Source organism: Martes martes (genome assembly GCF_963455335.1).
Source record: "Martes martes genome assembly, chromosome: 8".
Taxonomy (NCBI): Eukaryota; Metazoa; Chordata; class Mammalia; order Carnivora; family Mustelidae; genus Martes; species Martes martes.
In genome coordinates, this window is record NC_137895.1 from 41,442,206 (window position 1) to 41,461,940 (window position 19,735).

The 19,735-nt window shown below is 44.2% G+C and overlaps 1 protein-coding gene across 2 annotated transcripts; it reads left to right on the forward strand.

The window, feature by feature from the left end:
- Positions 1-214: 214 nt before the first annotated feature.
- Positions 215-18,441, forward strand: CSRP2 (cysteine and glycine rich protein 2). 2 transcript variants are annotated; one of them, XM_080812313.1, is made up of 6 exons: positions 215-352; positions 10,351-10,463; positions 13,093-13,261; positions 16,471-16,600; positions 17,267-17,360; positions 18,134-18,441. In XM_080812313.1, exons 2-6 carry the CDS (start codon positions 10,352-10,354, stop codon positions 18,208-18,210), a joined length of 582 nt encoding a protein of 193 aa, XP_080668439.1. In that variant the 5' UTR covers positions 215-352; position 10,351; the 3' UTR covers positions 18,211-18,441. The 2 variants fall into 2 exon arrangements, with proteins under 2 accessions (XP_080668439.1, XP_080668438.1); XM_080812312.1 differs by lacking the exon at positions 215-352 and adding an exon at positions 9,877-10,245.
- Positions 18,442-19,735: the final 1,294 nt, after the last annotated feature.

A 19,735-nucleotide genomic window follows, 5' to 3' on the forward strand; every position in this document is an offset into this window, starting at 1 on the left:
CGTGGGGAGGGAGGGAGAATAGGGCCGGCGGGAGGGTCCCGGGACGTGGGAAGATGCCAAGCGGGCGGGAAACAGCAGGAAGAGGCGGGATTCTGCCCTTTGTCTCCGGGTCTCCAGCCCGAAGCTAAGCCGCGAGCAGCCCCCACGCTAGACGCCCCCAGCCCTCCTGAGCGGGTCCAGGAATCCGCCGGGCGGGGCGGGGCGGGGCGGGGCAGGACCCACAGGCCACGCCCACCAGGGAGTCTTTAAAAGGTGCGGGCGCGCTGTTCGCGGCGTTCCCGACTGCCAGCGCGCTGCTCTCGAGCTGGGTCTGCGGTTTCCGCTGGCGGTGCGTGGTCTGCCTCCGACTCGAGTGAGTAGTGGCGGTGGGGGCGCCTCCACTTACCCGGGGGGTGGGAGGTTACACAGTCTCCCGGGGTCCTCAGGACGTCCTGCCGGCGGTCCCCCATCTCCTCAGACATCCCCCTCCGGGGCTCCCCTTGTCCCTCCCCTCCGCCAGTCTCTTCACCCCTGCGTCCGGGTTCCCCTAGAACCCCTCCGCACACCTGCCCCACTCCCCGCAGCCGCCCCCGCCCTGTCCTCGGATCGCGGGCCCTTAGGGCAGATAAATAATAGTGCGTGACCTTCCTACGGGTTGCTCCAGACCGGTTTCTCGGAGAGAGGCGGGGCGGAGAGTTTCGCGTTGCTGCTAATCCGCCTTTAGTAGCTTTGGGCAGCCTCCTCCAGCAACCGGTTCTCTTTCCACGAAGGGGAGGGCGGGATCTGAGTCTCGGGGTCTCCTCTGCCCGAAGTGTGCTGCGCAGACGGCGACCTTACCAGGGGCTGGTTGGGAGTCCTGGGAGTGAGGTGGTGGGGGCTTCCAGAGACCGCGAGTCCAGAAGCCTTCCTCTGCCGCGGTACAGAGCTTCTGGCATCCCTATTGTTCGGTGGTCTCTGCCCACCAAGCACTGAAATTTAAATGTTGAAGAACAGCAGTGAAACATCAGGTCGATCACTCCCAGCTTTTTCCGGAACTTTTTACAATTCAGGTACAAACAGGAAAAGCCATATTGCTTGGTTGTGAAATTCAGCAACAGGTCCTGAAAGTCACATCCTGAGTTCCAAAGCTCCACGTAGGCAGCCCCTTGGGGGAGGGGGTATCTAAGCCGGGAGACACTCAGCCTTCCTCACCCTTCCCCAAGCCCGGACATTTGTTGAAGGATATTTGTTTAAGTAGTTTCCCAAAATGTTTAACTTAGTTTATTTGCAGGCAGCAGACAAGCACATTTTCACTTTTTATGTGCTTTCAATATAGAAAATCTTTTAATTTGGGGTAGTAGTTTTTTTTTAGCTCAGGCAGTAAAATTGGTCTCTTTAGTCCTTTCCTAATTAACCTGTTTTAAAGCTCTACTTATGAAATGCCAAGAATTCAAATAGGACAACCACAAATTTGGCTATAATTTGACTCAGATTTTTCAGGAAAGAGATGGGTGATGGATTCCTGAAATGAATCACGTAATTTCAGAACTGCATACCAAACCATAACTGATTTTATGAAGTCCACCGTGGTCTTCCCTCACTATCTCTTGTCATTGTTTTCTCAGGTTGACTGCTGCTGGTACTTGATCAATATTTCTCAGTGTTTTTTCTACTCTGGATTCTAGTTTTCTTCACTCCTTTAGAGTGAAAATATGAGAGGCAGGATCTCTGCATCTCATCAGTCTTTGAGAGTCACAGTACTTGCCTGGGTGCCTTAAACACAGCCGGACCAGAGTCAGTATTGGTTAATTGAATGAAGAAAGGAAGGAGTTAAGACTGCAGTTGTGGGGGACAAATATTTCATTGGACTCAGGCAATAGATAACATTAGCAGATTTGATCTAAGGTTTTGATCATAAATTTTTAATGAATTCCTCCAAATGTATTCAGATGTTGATTGATACAAATACTGATACACTAAATACTGTGATGAAAGCAATACTCATTAAAGGTCTGATGAAATTGCCAAATAATTTGGATTTGTGGGAAAATGTATTTTATACTAAAGCAGCAATAATGTTGGCATATTATAGAGGGAACGGAAATAAATGAGCTGTACAAGCTTAGCTTCAGCCTCAACATTGCCACTAAATGGCCATGGAGATGTGGGCCTTCAAGTTTTCTTCTCCATCAAGGATGAGGTAAATCAAATGAGGTGGGAGAGCAAGCCTCCAAGCGGGGGAGGGGTCATGGCCTGGTGAAAAGGGCGTAACTGACCTGTCTCCCAAGTCTCTTGCAGCTCCAGCTCCCACTGGTTTGATGACCTTGGGCAAGTAACTTTACTCTCTCACCTGTTACTTCCATCTTATAAAATGGATGTAATAGCATATACACGAGGATTGTCATAAGGCACGTTGATCTTGATCCTTGAACAAAGCCCAGCTCAGCCAGGGAAGGATTCCTTGTTATTAGACCCTCTTGTGAACTTTGTTGAATATATGGGGAAGTGGCTCTCAGTGAAAGTCAACTGAACAGTATCTACTGGCCTTGCCTGGAGGGGATACTCACAGGTTCCCTCCAGGCACTGTGTCCTGTCCTGGGCTGGTATTTTCATGGCATCCCTGGAGTTCTGTTGGGTGGGGAACTCTAGACTCCCTTGGGGCTTTGATTACCCAGAATAGTGATTCTTAACTGTTTTTGTGTGGTGAACCCTTCTGGCCATTTGGTGAAACGTCTGAACCCTCTTCCAAAATGTTGTGTTTTGTTTTTTTTTTTTTAAAGATTTTATTTATTTATTTGACAGAGAGAGATCACAAGTAGGCAGAGAGGCAGGCAGAGACAGAGGAGGAAGCAGGCTCCCCGCTGAGCAGAGAGCCGGGTGTGGGGCTTGATCCCAGGACCCTGGGATCATGACTGGAGCCAAAGGCAGAGGCTTTAACCCACTGAGCCACCCAGGCGCCCCCTCTTCCAAAATGTTTTTAAGTGCATAAAATAAAGTCCGTGGTACCAAGTTCACCATTCCCTAGTATTTCAGGGAAACTGCGGTCCCACTTGAAGAACCCTGAGTTGGAGTTTTCTCAGACTAGATTGTGGAGGAAGCTGGCACAAGTTCTGATTGTTAAAAATTTTTAGTTTTGGTGTAAGTCAAGGGGAAGAACCAATAGAAGTACCTTGTGAATCATTTGCAGAGGATATCAGGGTCCTTGCTTTTTTGTTTATTATCTCGTTGTGCCAACGGTCCTACTAATTGTCCTTCACTAATAAAAAGAGGCTAGATGCCACGTAATAAATACGTTATGGCTACATAGCTTCCCAGCTCCCTAGAAGAAAGGTTTGTTGGTGGCTTCACAGTACTTCTGAAAGAGAAAAGTGAAGAGAGACTCGAATCCTCACATAGTACAAGAAATGCCCAGTTTAAAAGAACCTGCGCCAAAACCAGAGAAGTCAGAACCGTGTATTTGTGTTGCCAACAGTGGTTTACTTTTAGCAAAACATCAGTGAAACAAACTCTATAGCTTATTTGAATTTCATTGGTATTGATTTTTTTTTATTGGTATTGATTTTTAAATTGAATTGGTAATTTTGTTTTGGTGTCACAGTTATGAGCCACTTGATGTCTCTATACCTCGGCTTCTCCACCCATAAAATGGGTATAATGATAATGTCTCCCTTCGTCATTATGGAGGTTAAATAAGTTATAAGAAGTAAACTACTTCATATAAGTAACATATATAATAAACTTTATAAAAGTACTTGTAATTATTATTACCTACCACGTGGCAAGCACTATTCTGAATGCTTTCCATACATTGTTTAATCTCAGAACTGGTTTATGAAATAAGTAAGCATTATCTCCATTTTTAAAATGAGAAAACTAGCAGATCAAATAACCAATGTCATATCATTTGGCAAATAAGCAGTAGTCTTGGCATATAAACCCTGGTCTGACTCCCTGTAAAAGTCGCACAAACATTAAATTATTTGAATAATTAACTATCTTGCAGTTTGCACAGATTGTAGATTGCTGTGGCAGATGCTGGGGGTTATGGTGACCAAATTTATAGCCTAGTTGCATTCTAATTGCAATATGTGATTTGGCAGGTAGCATCCAAATCTGTGTCAAGGATTTTGCTGTACCTCAGGTTGAAGACAAAAGTGAAAACAGGATATAGAATTAGTACTTAATGGTGAGGCTGAGGTGAGCACAGGAGAACTTACTGGCAAGAAAGAGGGATTCCTCTGTAGTGAGGATAGACTTTGGGCAGCAGAGAGGAGTGGTAGAGAGCTTTTTTGCTGAGAGTAGCAGTTTGGGTATGAGATAGGCCCATAGAAGACACTTTCTCACTGGTAGCTGGAGCCATGAAGACTGATCAGAGAAGAAAGCATTCCTGTGTACAAGTAATTCGGTAACTCAAGGATTGATCATTCTCAGGTGATCTCAGATGGTCTCAATCCTTCCATCAGATTCGGGAGTTTGGGGGACAGCTTGTGGCTCTGGAGCCCAGATTGGTGTGTTTGGAGGTCAGTGACCTCAGCAGGTCACCTAACACCTGAACTTCTGTAGCCAGATTCAGGCCCCACAGTGCTGCTAAAGGCAAAGGAAGCCGGCATTTGTGGAGTACAGGCTCTCTGCCAGGTACTTCACAAACGTTATCTTATAAAATCCTCCAACCACGTGATGAGAGAGAGTTGTCATCCGTTTCCAAGGTTCCAAGGTATAGTGGAGGAAGTTGAGGTTAAGGAATTTGGCCAGATAACCGAGCTGCTGACTGACCTTATATCTAAGTTCCACACTCTTTCTCTTACACCAGGAAGGTCTTAAAGCTGGCACGTGTACCGCAGTTCCCATCGCAGATGTGTAATCACAGCCATCTTCAATGCAGAATCTTGACGGAACTTCAGAGTCTTTTCAAACACAGTTCTGGGAGCCCACTATCAGTAAATCTACAAAATGAAATGGTTTCTGCCATCGCTATACAAGTAGATGTTCCGAATCCCTTTCTCTGTACCTCTGTGTCACAAGTTCTATCGTAGCATCATTATTGGTTTCCATCATTCTACCACGAAAGCAGAACTCCCGAGGAACAGGCCCCCTTCCTTATAACCAACCGTTTCAGCCTCGGTTCTAAACCAGGATATGAAATGCTGGATGAATACACTCAGTGAAATCTTCTTACGGGAAAGCATTGTACATTGTTTATTAGCTGCCCCTACCCTAGAAGAATTACTTGTGATACAGAAAAGAAGTTAGGATTTAGCTGGATGAGGGAGGACAGAAAGTCAGTTCACCTGATGGGGAGGGATTGGGGTACCATGAGGGAGTGGCTATAGGAGATGAGTGGGAGATAAGGATTGATAACAAAACATTTTACCTTGAGTATACTGAGTATATCATCATACATTGAGTGCCTCCTATGAGCATGTTCTCATCTCATTATCTTAATAATTCTATAGGAAAGGCACATTATTCTCATCTTACATATGAAGGAAATGAGACTTTGTTGACTCCAACATCCATGCTCTTAATTCACCCTTAGGCTGAGTTGTCTTGAAGATGTGGCTTTGGTAGGAGCCGGATGGAACATGAAGCTGATCACTGAGACATGAAGTCTATCCTTAGTTCAGTAGTACTCACTTAGATAAGGGAAGTAGACTAACCAGATAGTTTGGTTAAGTAGAAGGAAACATTTTTAGAATGGGCATTGAGTAAAGCTTAATTTCCAATTAACTACCACTCTCAAACTCTATTAAAAATCATTGTAATTTGGGACAATGCAATTAATTTACATATTCTTTCACTAGTGATCCCTCTGGGTGTGTCTCAAGATGAAACTGGTTTATAGTAAATCTCCCTTTCTAGAAATTGGATTCTAGCCAGATTCTAGGGTAATAACAAAACCCTGTATGTAGTAATAAAATGTCAGAGCTTCTGGAAGTATTTAGAATTCGGGTTTAGAAACGAATTCACTCCAAACCTCTAATATCAGAGCAGAAACACTTACATTGCAAGTGGCGACATGTGGACTCTAGACTGGTGGATTCAAGACAGATTCTAAAATAAGATGCTAAATGCAGAACAGGTGGTGTGAGAATGATGCATGTGGCCATTGTGCGGCTCTCGTTGGTTATCTAGAGGATGAGGTAACTTTACCACAAGGTGACTCAGATTTGGACAATAGTAATTTTCTCCTAGGAGTAAGTCTTACAAAATTTTGGGTGGTGTCTTTGCCTGGGGAGAAGCAGCAAAGAGAAATTGGATATAGGTGTTCAGATGTAAACCAAACTTTTTAATCTAACACAGTGGATAAATCCTAGTTAGAACTCTTTCAGACATTGAAAAACAGAGAACAGACGGAGAAACAGAGAATAAGCCTGTGTTTGGCCTCTTTCGTGCACTATGTGTAAAGTGAGATTTCATTTCTCCTCTCACCATTCTGTAAATTAAGGCATAGGATCAGGGAAAGGCATGCAGCCCAGATTGCTCAGTGCAAATCCAGTTTGCTGTGATTAATGTCAGCTGTTGTGGAGTAGTGCAGCCAAAGGCTTGTAGGAAGCACGAAGCTTTAGAATTCTTTTCTACGCACAGCCATGCCAAGTGACAGAAATGGAAGATCATCACACTTCTTCCTGCCAAATTCAGGAAAAGTCCATTGGGGTTCACCATCTAAGTGTGAATTTGAACTTCATTTCTTAGGCCCCACAAATGGAACTATTGTTGTATTTGCAGTGTGTTTTTATGTCCCCAAAGAAGGTATAGGAGTGACTAATCACCTATGTTTTTTCTTTACCCTGTTTGTGGCTCTGAGCTAGCCCTTCTGTAGTGGGTTTCTGTACTGGAGTACTTATAGCAGGATGGACAGTATGACACCCCCCCCCCAACCACCACCATTTTCAAGCTCACAGTTACTTGATGTCTGCCAAAACATTTGCTCACCTTCTTTTATCTTCACAGTATCTCCGCTGGGTGGAGAGAACTACCTTCCCCTGTTTTACAGATGAAAAAACTAAGCACAGCCATTTTAACAGTGATATTAACCCGTATCTACCCAAACCAACCAATCAATCTCCCTCCTTCCCCCCCTCCCTCCCCTTTTTCCATTCTGAAATATTTCAGATACACAAAATAGAGAATACTGTAAGGGACACCCAGCTACTCAGTATCCAGCATAAAAAATAAAGCATAACTCCAGCTGAAGCTTTTTGAGGATGCTCTATTTATGCAGAAATCCTTAGGAAAGCCTTGAAATTGGATGGAACTTTTAAAATGTTAATGACTTGGAAATTTTACTTAGAATCCAAAAATGTGACAAAGAGAAGATGACCAGTGCTACCTTTGTCTTGATCAGCATAAAACTGGACTGGGAATTGCACAGACAGGTTGAAAAGGGAGGAATTCTTTAAAACAACAGAAGTTATTTTGACATGTGCCAACTGCTCTGGAGATGGTATGGGGAAGACAGAGATGTGGTCCCCACCCAGGAGAGGAAAAGGCTTTTAACATAGAAGGCTGAATGTTGTAGCACTTTGATGGGTATTTCCTGAAAAGTGACTCATTTGGCTGGTGTGGCATGGGCAGTAGAAATCAGACTTGACTTATAAGAAGTGAATTGAAGTAACTGTGAATTACATAAAGAAAGGAATGATCTTCCCTTTTTAAAAATCCAAACTGCTGTTTGATAGAGAATAACATAAAGTGATGAGTTTGTTTTTGAAAAATGTGCTTTTAAATGCTATTCAAAGATAACCCAAGAGAGCATTAGTCTTGATGGAAATCTGGTTCCTTCCTGGTGACAGCACCAAAGTAAATAGGTGTGAAATGTAAAATACACATTGATATTAAATAGTACACTTTCTGATACGAGAAATGCCTTGACAGTCACAAAATACTTCAAAAACCAGCTGGGCTGTTGATGCTTGGGATCCAGTTTTAAGGAATTGTAAGGTCATTATCGGGGAGCCTGGATTCGGTTTTAGGTTTCCTCTGGAATCACGAGGGTACTTCCAGGAGATGTCTGTGGCCTCTGTGAGCATTCCAGGACTCTGGTAACTGTGGAGCCATGGGGCAAAGTCAGTGTTCTAACTGCACTCCAGACTCAAGCCAGGGGAAGGCCGTGGGAGCCAGGGCTTTGTGGCTGAGACAGTCAGGCTCAAATTTCACTGTGGAGTTAAACAATGGAGCACCTCTCTCCAGGGAAGGGAATAACTGATTTATGCAACTACTAAAGGAAAGCTTGCAGATTTATTCCAGTGTTGCTAGCTGTTGATCATCTATGGATGCCTTCACAGTAGCTGGTGATGGGTTGGTGGACCCTTGCAGTTACCTATGTCCTGTCTGAATAAGCAAGTGGGCTTTTGCAAGCCGAGACCAGCAGTTTAGTGATAACTAGTCCTATCTGTCAGGTCTCTTTGTATGTGTTGGTTTCAAGGAGCTGGAGCTCCGTCTCTGAACGACTCGAAGATGCAATTTATTGGTTCACATAGTACCCAGGATAAGACAAGACACAGCCAAAAAGTGTTTAAACCCAGTCTCTCCTTCTCGTTTCTTCTGTGCTGCCTTCATTCTCAGGTTCTTTTGTAGCAATGGCGAGACAGCCACTGCAGCCCTACACCTGCACCACAGTCCTGAACCAAAGCCCCCGGGGTTTAATTCTCACTGACCTGTGTGCCCATTCCCACATCAGTCACTGTGATGGGGGGTAGGGGCCGCAGGGACCTGATTGCCATGACCGAGTCACATGCCCAGCCTTGGAGTTGAGGGCAGAGTCAGTACCCTTTAACCAGTGTTTCTCAAACTGTCTGGTAGAGGACCGTTACTTGTTTTGTTTTAATTTCCAAGTACGGGTTGATTCTCTGCTGTTGAGCAAGATGAGTGCACCGATCATGCTTTTATTGTTGGGGCATAAAACTGTTTAAAGGTTCTAAATTCTCACCTGAGTTTCATCTTGACTTGCCACCAGGCATGGTGGACCACCGTCAGGAGACCACATTTTAGTAAATACTTCTCTAAAGCGCACGGACCAAGAAAGATGGTTCCTTCCCTGGAGAAAACCTGGGGGAAGGTGTGACCACAAGAGGGTCAAGAGAACACCATGTGTTCAGAAATGTGGCCAACACAATGACTGATTCTTTACAACTTGCTTGTGGAAAGGCCTCATCTCCGTGTTCAGGGAGTCAGTCACTGGGTTCTGGATCATTTAAACACTGTAAGATGGGCAGGAGAATGGGAATTTACCACCTTCCTTTTTAAGAACTGAAGATTCCTCAGTGGATTACGTTGCAGCCCTCCTCTTCCCTTATTTAGCCAGCCACGGCCGAGTTAGGAAGGAGGTCTCTGTTTCTCATCCAGCTGTTTCCTAGAGAGGCATGCATCTCATCCAAGGACACTTCACCACCAAGGGCTGCAAATACCACTGACAGAAGGGAAGCCTGGAAATGATGGTGCGGAAGAAAGGAATTCTTTCACTGTGTGTTTAGACACCACCCACGGCAGGGCAGACAAAACACACCACCCTTGAAGGACAACTTTCTGTAGTGCAGGGGCAGCCGACTGTGCTGGTCTTGTCCAAGTGGGCATTTTAAACAGCAGCCAGGTGGGCTGGTTTATTGAGGAGGATTAGGGCACACTAGCCCCACATCCTAGCAAGATAGTGGGATTCAGACCTGGAGCTCTCCCACAAAGGCAGGCCACGTGCTCAGATGCACTCGGCAGATGGTTCCCTTTACCAGGGAGGGAACTCAGTAGTGTGTTCTGCATGGACTGACAGGCCTATCAAAGAGGGGCAAACAACTTCTGGTTGGGCTGGGGTGAAGCAGAGAAACCTAAGTCCTAACCATCTGGAGAGCTGTTTGTTGTGGTTACAGCAAGGCTCCACGCATACTGTTGTGAATTCACAAACCCAGTTATCGATGCTGTAAGTCTGCCTAACTCCAGCGGACAAATACAGAACTGGTTCTTGCACAGCGACTCAGCACTGTCTTCTCTCTCCAAAGTGTCGCAGCTTGTGTTTGGTGCAGGTTAAGAATCTGGTGGTGTTACAAGGAATTAGATGTGTAGTAACCTCTCCCAAGTGTGTGTTCTTCAGCGGAGTCTTCAGAACCCATCACTAAGAAGAGGGCCATCCTACTCCCACCGTCCTTAACTCCCGGGACGCTGGTGGCCTTGTCTGGGTTGTGCCTGGTGACCTGTAATGTTCTGAATGCCCCTCCTTTGTCCTGCAGGAAAACAGCTTGTGCCTCACAAGCCGGAGTTTGCTAATGAAAGAGCTGCGATTAGAGGAGGTGTTATGAGGTGAACGCAGGCCTCTCAAGATGTGGCTAGAGCGGTTCCCCCCGGGAGCTTGTCAGACATCTCGCAGGGTGTGGGGACATTCTCACGCATCCTTCTTTCTTTCAGGATGCCCGTCTGGGGAGGTGGCAACAAGTGCGGGGCCTGTGGGAGGACCGTGTACCACGCGGAAGAGGTGCAGTGCGACGGGAGAAGCTTCCACCGCTGCTGCTTCCTGTGCAGTAAGTAGCCCCCGGTGCTCGACCTCTGATGGGACCCACATGTCCTAAAAAACCTCCATTTACTATTTAAGGAGAGACATTGTGGTGATGTTAACAAAGATTATCTTAGAAGTGTCAGGGGGTTTTGCTCTGTCCTGGACAGCATGGTGGCAAGGATGGCCGGGGTGACCCACCACACATGGCCTTGCTGTGTCCCCACCGCTCTTAACCCTCCACTGAGCCCTTACTGTATTTTCCTTGTTCTCCCTGCTATCTCCCCTGCTCGGCGAGGAGCTCAGTGCTGTTTATCGTCTGGTACTGGCCCCAGTTTCTGGCACATGGTAAGGGCTGGGCTCTGATTTCGGAGTGAGCGGGTGGCTCCTCGTCCACCCCAGCTTTCTCCTCCCAGCAGGGCCCCTTCTCTTTGAAAGCCCTTGGCTGGCTTCTTGGCACACGATTTGTTGAAATCCAGTGTCTAGAAGTGAAATTCCCATCTTCTCTGCTAGTGAAAATTCAGAGTCATATCTGGTTATTGACACCCTAATTGAGGGGAAGGAACGTAGGGTATGAAAATCCCATCAAAGTAAGCTGGGGATTATTACTGTTTCTGGCTGGAAAACTATCATTGTCTGCTAGAACAGGAAGTAGGACATGAAGCACATGCCTGTTCCCTCCTAAGACAGTACCTCGGGGACAGTGAGAGACAGGATGAGACAGGGGCCCCTCGCCCTGCACGCCCCCTCTCATGACTGCTAAGCTGTCAGCTGCAAGCAGGAGAGAAGCCGCTGCAGAAAGCCTTGTTAGTCATCATCTTCTGACTCAAAGGACACAGTTTTCTTTGATGGGGGATTTGTTAACGTGACGAACCCACCCTTACGTGCAGACACATCTGTAGTCCTGCTCAGTGAGAATTATTGCTAGAAACTGCACATAGTAAGCGGGGTTAGTTATCCTTTTCCCTCGAGGCACCAGCATTCAGCGTGTTGGGACCTTTTTATAGTGTAGCTGTTCTGCAGGCAACTAGACACAACAGAAAGTCGTGGTTACAAAGAATAAAATTATAACCTATATTTACTGTGTACACCGCCATAATAGATACCACATCTCAGGTCTGCTTTAAGCATTTTTTCTCTTAGAAGTTACTTTTTCTTTTTTTAAAGGAATCTATTTTTCAACAGGTTTGAAACCAAGAGTATGTGAACAAAGAAGAAATAGATACTTTAGAAACTGTTCTTAGTTTCATCTACTTTAAGCCGTGATAGTGTCTCTATTGTAACAAAGTCACTGTTTACTTAGTATCAGCGTCTTTACTGGCGGTTTTACTACTACTTCCGAGTATGGTCTCTGCTGACTAAAGCCTCTTATGAATATAATTCAGAAGAGCGTGTAAACCTAGAAGAATTTTACTGTAGAGAAGAGAGATGAGGACAGAAGGAAGGATAGTAAGACCATAGTTTCCGTGAACTTGCTTTGGTTAAGAGATAATGTGGTCTTTGAAACCGTTTTTTATTTCTGTGTATTCTGTTAAGGGTGTTTGTTCTTCAGCAATGTATGGTTTGGGGTGAATGGTGTCTTCCAGCAAATGTATCTCAGTGCCTGAACCTCAACAAGCAAGGTTCCAGAGTAGATGATGTCATTCTGAAAAGACGGCAGTCTTAACAAACGTTGTAATTTTAACTGCTTTATGCCAGCCAGCTAGTCGCCTCTCCCTGCCGTCTTTCTGTCCTTCCTTCCTCCTTGCATTCCCTACCCAACCCCCACCCTTTGAAACAGGAGGGAACCAATCCCCTTGTCCACTAATCTTGGATCTCCAGCTGCCCAGCTGTGCTACCAGCAAGTTCCCTCACAGTTTCCTTTTTTCTCAAGCTTTAGTGAAGTTTTAGAAAGTGAAATAATGTCTGGGTAAAACATGATGACATTTGGCAGTTTTATGAAGTGGGATACGTGGAAATGTCTTGTGGCAAGAAACCCATCAAGAAAGAATGCATTCTCCTTGGGGACGGAAGGGAAACACAAATGCAGACTTCAGACCACTTTATGATTTTCAGACATACTCATCACTGCTGGAGAAGTTGGTGGCGAGATGAAACAGTAATACTTTTTCCCATCTAGACTCGTGATGAAAACAACCATTCTGGATTTAATTCGTTTTTATTGGGGGGGGGGGTGCTCTTTGGGGGAGGAGGGCGGCAGAGCCAACTCCCACAAGGCACTCAGCCACCCTTTTGTTCTTTGTTAGGTTGTGATTTTGCAATACTAGGAGGAAGTGGTGGGAAAAGACTGTGGTTGAGGGTTGGGAGCGAAGTGTTGTGTTCCCTTTGTTCATGTAATTGTAGCCATCTCTGAAACTTCTCTCCCTCCTGCCAGAGAGGCCAAGCCTGTAGAAAAGTTTGAGGCTTCAGGATGTTAAAAATTCTGGTATGTTTCTGAACCAACGGTCCCATCCATGGAGAAAGGCAAATCGTCCTCAGCTGTAGCTGACCCAGTCCAGATGCCATCCCTGGTGTTTGGTAAACTGCTGGAGAAAAGGAATGTGAGAGAGCCTATACCTTTACCATTTGTAGACCACGTGTCAGGGCCACCATTGTTCTAAGGGAAAAGGCATCTCTGGCATGGTTCTAAAGGTCTAACTTATTCCCCTCCCCCTCAGTGGTTTGCAGGAAAAATTTAGATAGCACAACAGTGGCAATTCACGATGAGGAGATCTACTGCAAATCCTGCTACGGAAAGAAATATGGGCCCAAAGGCTATGGTTACGGCCAGGGCGCTGGCACGCTCAACATGGACCGCGGTGAGAGGCTGGGCATCAAGCCAGAGAGGTAAGTTAGGACCCTGTTTCTTACCTTCAGAAAGGAGTCATAACAATTGATGTTGCTTGGTGAACAGGAGCCTGGGACATAACAGGTGTTTAGCTTAAAGCAAGCACAAAAAATTATTCCAGTTTTCTAGTATAAACAGATGACTGTTCTTTGAGCTTGAAATGGACAGTTTGGGACCTAGCAAAATTCTCATTGATTATTCCAGTGATTTCTAGGCTTGATTTTGTAGCTGCCTCCCGTGTATCAAGGAGTCATGTTCTCAAAAGCACACGGTTTGTATTTACTTCCATCTCAGAGTGTTTCTGGAGACCAGATGTCATGAAATCAAATGATTCAGAAATGTAGTATCTGAATCACAAGATGCATTTCTCAGGTGCAATTAAGCAGTCAGTGAAAAGTCCTCAGTCACTCCTTCCATGTAAGAATAGTTCACCAAGCAATTATTTTTCTCCTACAAATTCTTACTTAAAAATGGAAATTATTTCCTGTTTTTGATTGAGAGATCAGTATTAAATTTTAAAAGCTCCCAGTACCAAAATAGCAAGGTGTAACTCTGCTCAACTTCACTTAGTATTTCATGTTCAGGCTGCAGTTTTTTCATTTGGAGTTTCCTCGTAATTCCTATTTTGGCCCTATAATTCCATCATTTGAACTTTGTATTTTTCACATCCATTTTATACTGAAGAGGGCAAAACTGGGTAATACTCCAATAAGATAGCCTTTTGTTGGACAAGACCATTAATCATGCCCTGGGAGCTGGCCACTATGCAGTATTAACATGTTACCACATATAATCCTCACAACCCAACAAGATAGGGTTTCCCATCTTACTCAGCAAATTTAGACAATGAAAATTAAGTGACTTGCCTATGGTCACATTGCTAGTTAATCATACAGCCTGGAAATCAACCCAGTTTAATACCCAATCTTACAATCTTAAACAGTGTATTATGGTGTGCCTGAAATAATTTGTGTCTGTTGTCTGCTGAACATTTATGTTCATTTTATATAATCCTTACAGTAACTCTTGAGTTTAGATACTTCGTATTTTATTATAGACAGGACAGGAAGGCTCAGGTCCCACAGGTAAGTGACACAGCCAGGATTTGACTCCCATGTCCATTTGGGGCCCACACCTGTGCTCCTTCTACTGCACTGAGGCCTACCTGTCTGTTCTTTGGGGTTTTTCCACACTCAGTTTCAGAGCCATGGTGCCTTGTTGTGCACCAGCTGTGCAAGGGCTGACTCATTCAACATTGCGTGCCATCACTTGTGGGAGCCCAGCTTACCTTGGTCTTTGTTGGAGTTCATTGTTCTTGTTCTGCTCTTCTTCTCCAGTTTGTTAAAATCCATTCTTGTTTTCTAAGATTTTATTTCAAATCTTTCAAAACACATAAATCTATATCCCTTTCCCCAAATGAAACCAAATTCAGCCATAATCCCAAAAGTCAGTCAGTGATTGTGGCCATAGTTATAAGGTCACAAAGACCAGTGGACCCTCCTCTTGACCTCCTCCTGCTTCTCCACATTCTCCAGTAATTGACAAGCCCTCTGTGCTGGCCTGTCGATCTGGGCTCTTGCCTCTTCCCCATCTTATCTGGCCACATACTGGGACCAGATGTAGAGACTTCCTTTTCCAGAAGTCTTTCTCAGTGACTGAATTCTGGGAGCAACTGTGGTCTGGAGCAGCCTGTGGGACATGGTAATGATAATGTATGGGGGCCATATATCTTCACAGGGATCTCCTGGGGAGATGGCACTGTGTGGGCAGGAACATTTTGTTGAGGCACAATTGCTTTTTTCAGTTCAGACTCACCAATTTACTGTTTCTCTGAGCCCTTACTTCTTCATTTGTCATGAGGTTAAGTTATCCACACCCTGTGATGTCATTAGCAGGGAGAGAAAAGATCTCCATTAAGTTCTTATTAACAGAATGTGCTGGAAATTTTTCCAGGGAAACTCCTAACTCCAAATGTTGGATATCACTGTGAATACACCTTTAAAGATCACTCTTAAAAGGAACTATATACAGTAGGTTGTAGAGATTTTTTTTAAAGAGATGTGCATATATTAGTGACAGTTAGAAATACCAATACTGTGAGTCAGTAATGCACTGGTATTTGCTGCTCAAAATAAAATTTCAGTGGCCACAGCCAACAGGATTTAAAAAATGCTGTGTGTGAAACCCTCACTGGAAGGGTAGCAAACCGTGAGATGGCCCAAACGTGGATACAGTGGAGATGAACAAATGGAAGATAAAACAGGTGAAGAGTTTGAATACACTGTTTGATGAAAAGGGAGTATTTCTAAATTAACATTTTATTTTAAATATGTATGTAACTTAAACTATAGTCGGGAAGAAAAAAGAAACACCTGTTTGTCCAGTAGGAAAAGTGGGACACTTGCATCATTTGCTCAGCTGTTGTCTTCTTATCTGCTCAACTGACGTGTGAGACTTGAGGGGGTCTTTAAATCTCAGAGCCCACAACAGTGTTCTGCAGAGTAGCTACACCGACATACTGAAGGGGGAAATCATTACAGAAAGCAAGGAAGAAAGTTTACCCAGTGCCTGGTAAACAAGTGACAAAAATAACTATCCAGAGAAAAAGTAAACATACAGTAATAGGCAAACGTTCTGAAATATTTTTCCATGAAGAAAGTAGTTTGTTCACACTTTCCCCTACTTAAGATATACTAGGAAATTAATCTGTAAATCATGCTTAACTTTTTAAATGACTACCTAAGTCTACTGACTTGTTTGCAGAAACTTTTAACTGGTTAGGTTAACAGTGATTTTTCAAACTCTGATAACATAAAAAACCAAAACAAAACAAACCCAAAAAAACTAGCTGTGATTCCAGTGGCTGTATGAAGAGTAATATGAATATGGGGTAAAAATATGCCCACTGTAGGTTTTTATAAAGCAAAACATAATTGTTTAGTGGACAGACAAGCACTGGGGATTCAATAAATTCTTAGTTTAGACTGAGATGTTTAAGTTTGGGGACTGTAATGGGTCCATAAGTAGGTTGAAGTACCAGCTGGCTGGCACCTTAGATTCAGTCCTCCTCTGTTTGCTGTCAGTTCAGTGACGGCTGCCGGCTGTGTGACAGTTTAGCAGTGAAGCCCCAGCTTCTGGCTGCACCTGCCTTGTGGGCTTAGCAGGGGCCTTTGGTAAATCTTGCCTAATTTTTTCCCCCTTTTACAAGTGCTCAACCTCACAGGCCTACAACAAATCCAAACACTTCTAAATTTGCTCAGAAATACGGAGGTGCTGAGAAGTGTTCTAGATGTGGGGATTCCGTGTATGCTGCTGAGAAGATCATTGGAGCTGGAAAGGTAAAGTTCTGTCTTGAGTTGTTAGCTGTGAGTGACTCCTCTCTGCTCCCTTTCTCCCTTTCCTCCTTCCCATCCCCTTCAGGTACTCTTTTATATAAATAAATATATGCCTTGGATTCATTTTTCTTAGATTTCCATCTGAGTCGTTAACTTTTTGAAGTGATGCCCTTACTTGATAGATCACATCTGTGTTGGACAGAAACTTGTTTTCATAAGGGGTGCTCTTGAAGGCTAACTAAAAAGGCAGATAGCTAACAAACCTGGACTCTGCAGGTTATTCCAGGTAGTGGGAAACCAGTGTCAGGACACAGTGCTCTTTTGTTGTGTGCATTTGAGACAGTTACTTAACCACGTCACCTCTTGGAGCTACAGCTGTTTTCAGCCACCAAAGAGGGAGTGTCTGAAGGAGCAGGCTGTGCTCGCGGCAAGGTCTGAGACCACTCCTGGGGACACAGCCCATGTCTTCTGTGAATGAAGACTGAACCCAGACCTTTTGCAGGTGACCAAGAATGGAGGTCCGGGGAGGCCCCGTTCCAGGCTTTTCGTTGGAGTTGAACCACAGCAATCAGGGGCTCGTGCTCGCTTGATCTTTGTGAGCCACTTGCTGCAGCATCTAAACTACTGTAAGAAACCAACCTCTCACACTTATTCGGTTGTCTCTTCCAGCCCTGGCACAAAAACTGTTTCCGGTGTGCCAAGTGTGGCAAGAGTCTTGAATCCACAACTCTGACTGAGAAAGAAGGTGAAATCTATTGTAAAGGTAAAATTAATTTCTGTTACTACTGTCCATCTGAATATCCCACACCGGTTATTGGTTCAGGAAATGTCACCAGCATTAAAAAACAAAAACAAAACCTGTGACAGTGCGGAATGGTGGGACTGCCACTGGCTATTTAAAAATAAAGGCTCTAGAGATGCTTACAAGGAACAGAGAACCACAGAACAATTGGAGATGATACAATAAAGTTCTGGTCATTTCAAATTCTCCAACAAATAGGATGGAAAAAACCTCACTATAAAGAGTCTTTCAAATTTACATGTTCAGCAAAGCATGGGAATATATGAAGGTAATAGAAAAGTATGTCACTTGCCCGGCCTGATTTTTATGCTTGTAACTCAAGTGGGACCATGAGCTGAGTACTGTGGAATCAGAATGTTTGGACCTGCCTTTGTAGCTAGCAGTAAGACACTACATCGCTCATTATTTTATTTTAAAGATTTTATTTGAGAGGGAGCATGAGCGAGAGCACAAGCAAGGAGAGCAGCAGAGGGAGAGGGAGAGGGAGAAATAGACTCCCCACTGGGCAGGGAGCCTGACGTGGGGCTTGATATCAGGACCAAGATCATGACCTGAGCCGAAGGCAGCCGCTTAACCGACTAAGCTACCCAGGCACCTCTACATCACTCACTTTAGATCTTAAATGAACTCTTTTGGGCATGCCAAACTTTTTTTTAACTTGTCCTTTCATGGGTCTTAAAGCAATGCTGGCAAAGCATAATGGTTTTCCACTAATTCTCCCTTTTCTTTCATAGGATGCTATGCAAAGAACTTCGGGCCCAAGGGATTTGGATATGGCCAAGGAGCAGGAGCCCTTGTTCATGCTCAGTGAAGGTGTAAACCCAGAACCGAGATCACACACTGAGAATTCTGACATCATTTAGGCACAGATCATCTAACACTAAACTACTGTGAAATTCTGCCAGCACCTAAGTACTGTCTGTTGTCCTGTACATGGACAAGCTGGCTGACTAGTAGGAAGAGAGCACTGTATCCTTCTGCTTTATTCATTAGCATTGTTAAGAATTGTTTCTTTTACATTTTAAATAAAACTTCAGCTTGATTTGGTTGTTCAATGTCTCTCAGGTAACCTTTTGTAGAAGCTGCTGTGATTTCAGATAGTGGAAAGTCATTTTAGGTCCCTACCTGCACATTAGTGGTTAAAGAGAGTCCACCCCATTACACAGTTGACTTACGAGGCTAATGTCTACAACACGGCTGTTGGAAAAGATCTCTTTTAACCTGGCAAGTGTGCCTCAAGAGCGCAGGTTGCTAGGCAGTGGGTTCTAGCTCTGCAGAGACGGCATTCAGCAGCATGTCCCACCTACCTGTCTGCCCTCCTCACTTTGGCTGGTGGTTACTCCTCTCTTCAAGCATGGTTCCTAGACAACCTGCATTAGAATCACCTGGGAGTATTAAAAGGCAGACTCCAGACCCTACAGAAACAGACTCTCTAGAAGTGGGGGGCTGTAGAAGCCCTTCTAACAAGCTCCTCAGAAAGGCACAATGACCCAGCGTGGTGAGCATACTGTTAAACAAAAGACTGAGAATTCTTCTGATGCATCTAAATCTAAAGATTGTTACAAACAGCAACCTGTGGACTTTAGACTCGGAGGCTTGGTATGACTTTTTTTAGACTCCACTCTGATCTGATAGATGAGACTTACTACATCCTGGAAACTGAAGTGCTTTTCTCAAACATTTCAATCCTGCATAAGTTGCAAAGAATACTGCATTATCCTGCACATTTAGCTGGCTCAGGCAGAAAAGGAACATTAAGTATACACAGAATATTTTCATTATTTCCCCAGAAACTTATAGTTCTTTATCAAAAGACTCTGTCCAACCTTTTATTTTTCAGGGGTATGGTGTGAAAATTGGTCTGTAAATGTGTATTGGTAAAACTGGACCAACATGATCAATGAGCACCAAAGCCTATTTTAACACATTATATTGCTTATTTTGAAAAGCTACAGGGGGTGTGCTCTGGAGGACATCAAAAACATAAGCAGAAACTTAGTGGCAAGAAGTCAATCTTGAGGATGCACTAAGTGAAAGAATTCATGCAGCATAGCCTTGAGTACCTCATTTATGTCTTATAAGGCAAGTTCCACTGTGGCAGAGGGGAAGGCCTTTTAAGCAGACTGGGGAAGTTAATCAGCAATAAATGGAGTAGGCTGAATTGAAGAAGAGTTACGGAGTAACTTCTAATTCTCTGGGTGGTAGTTTTAAAACCTCTTGGACATCGCCACCAAAATAAGACTAATCTCCCCCTACCCCCGAATAAAGGCCAACCCTAGTGACTCATTTTTAACTAGCACCGTATAATGGACAACACTAGGTTAGAAAATACAATA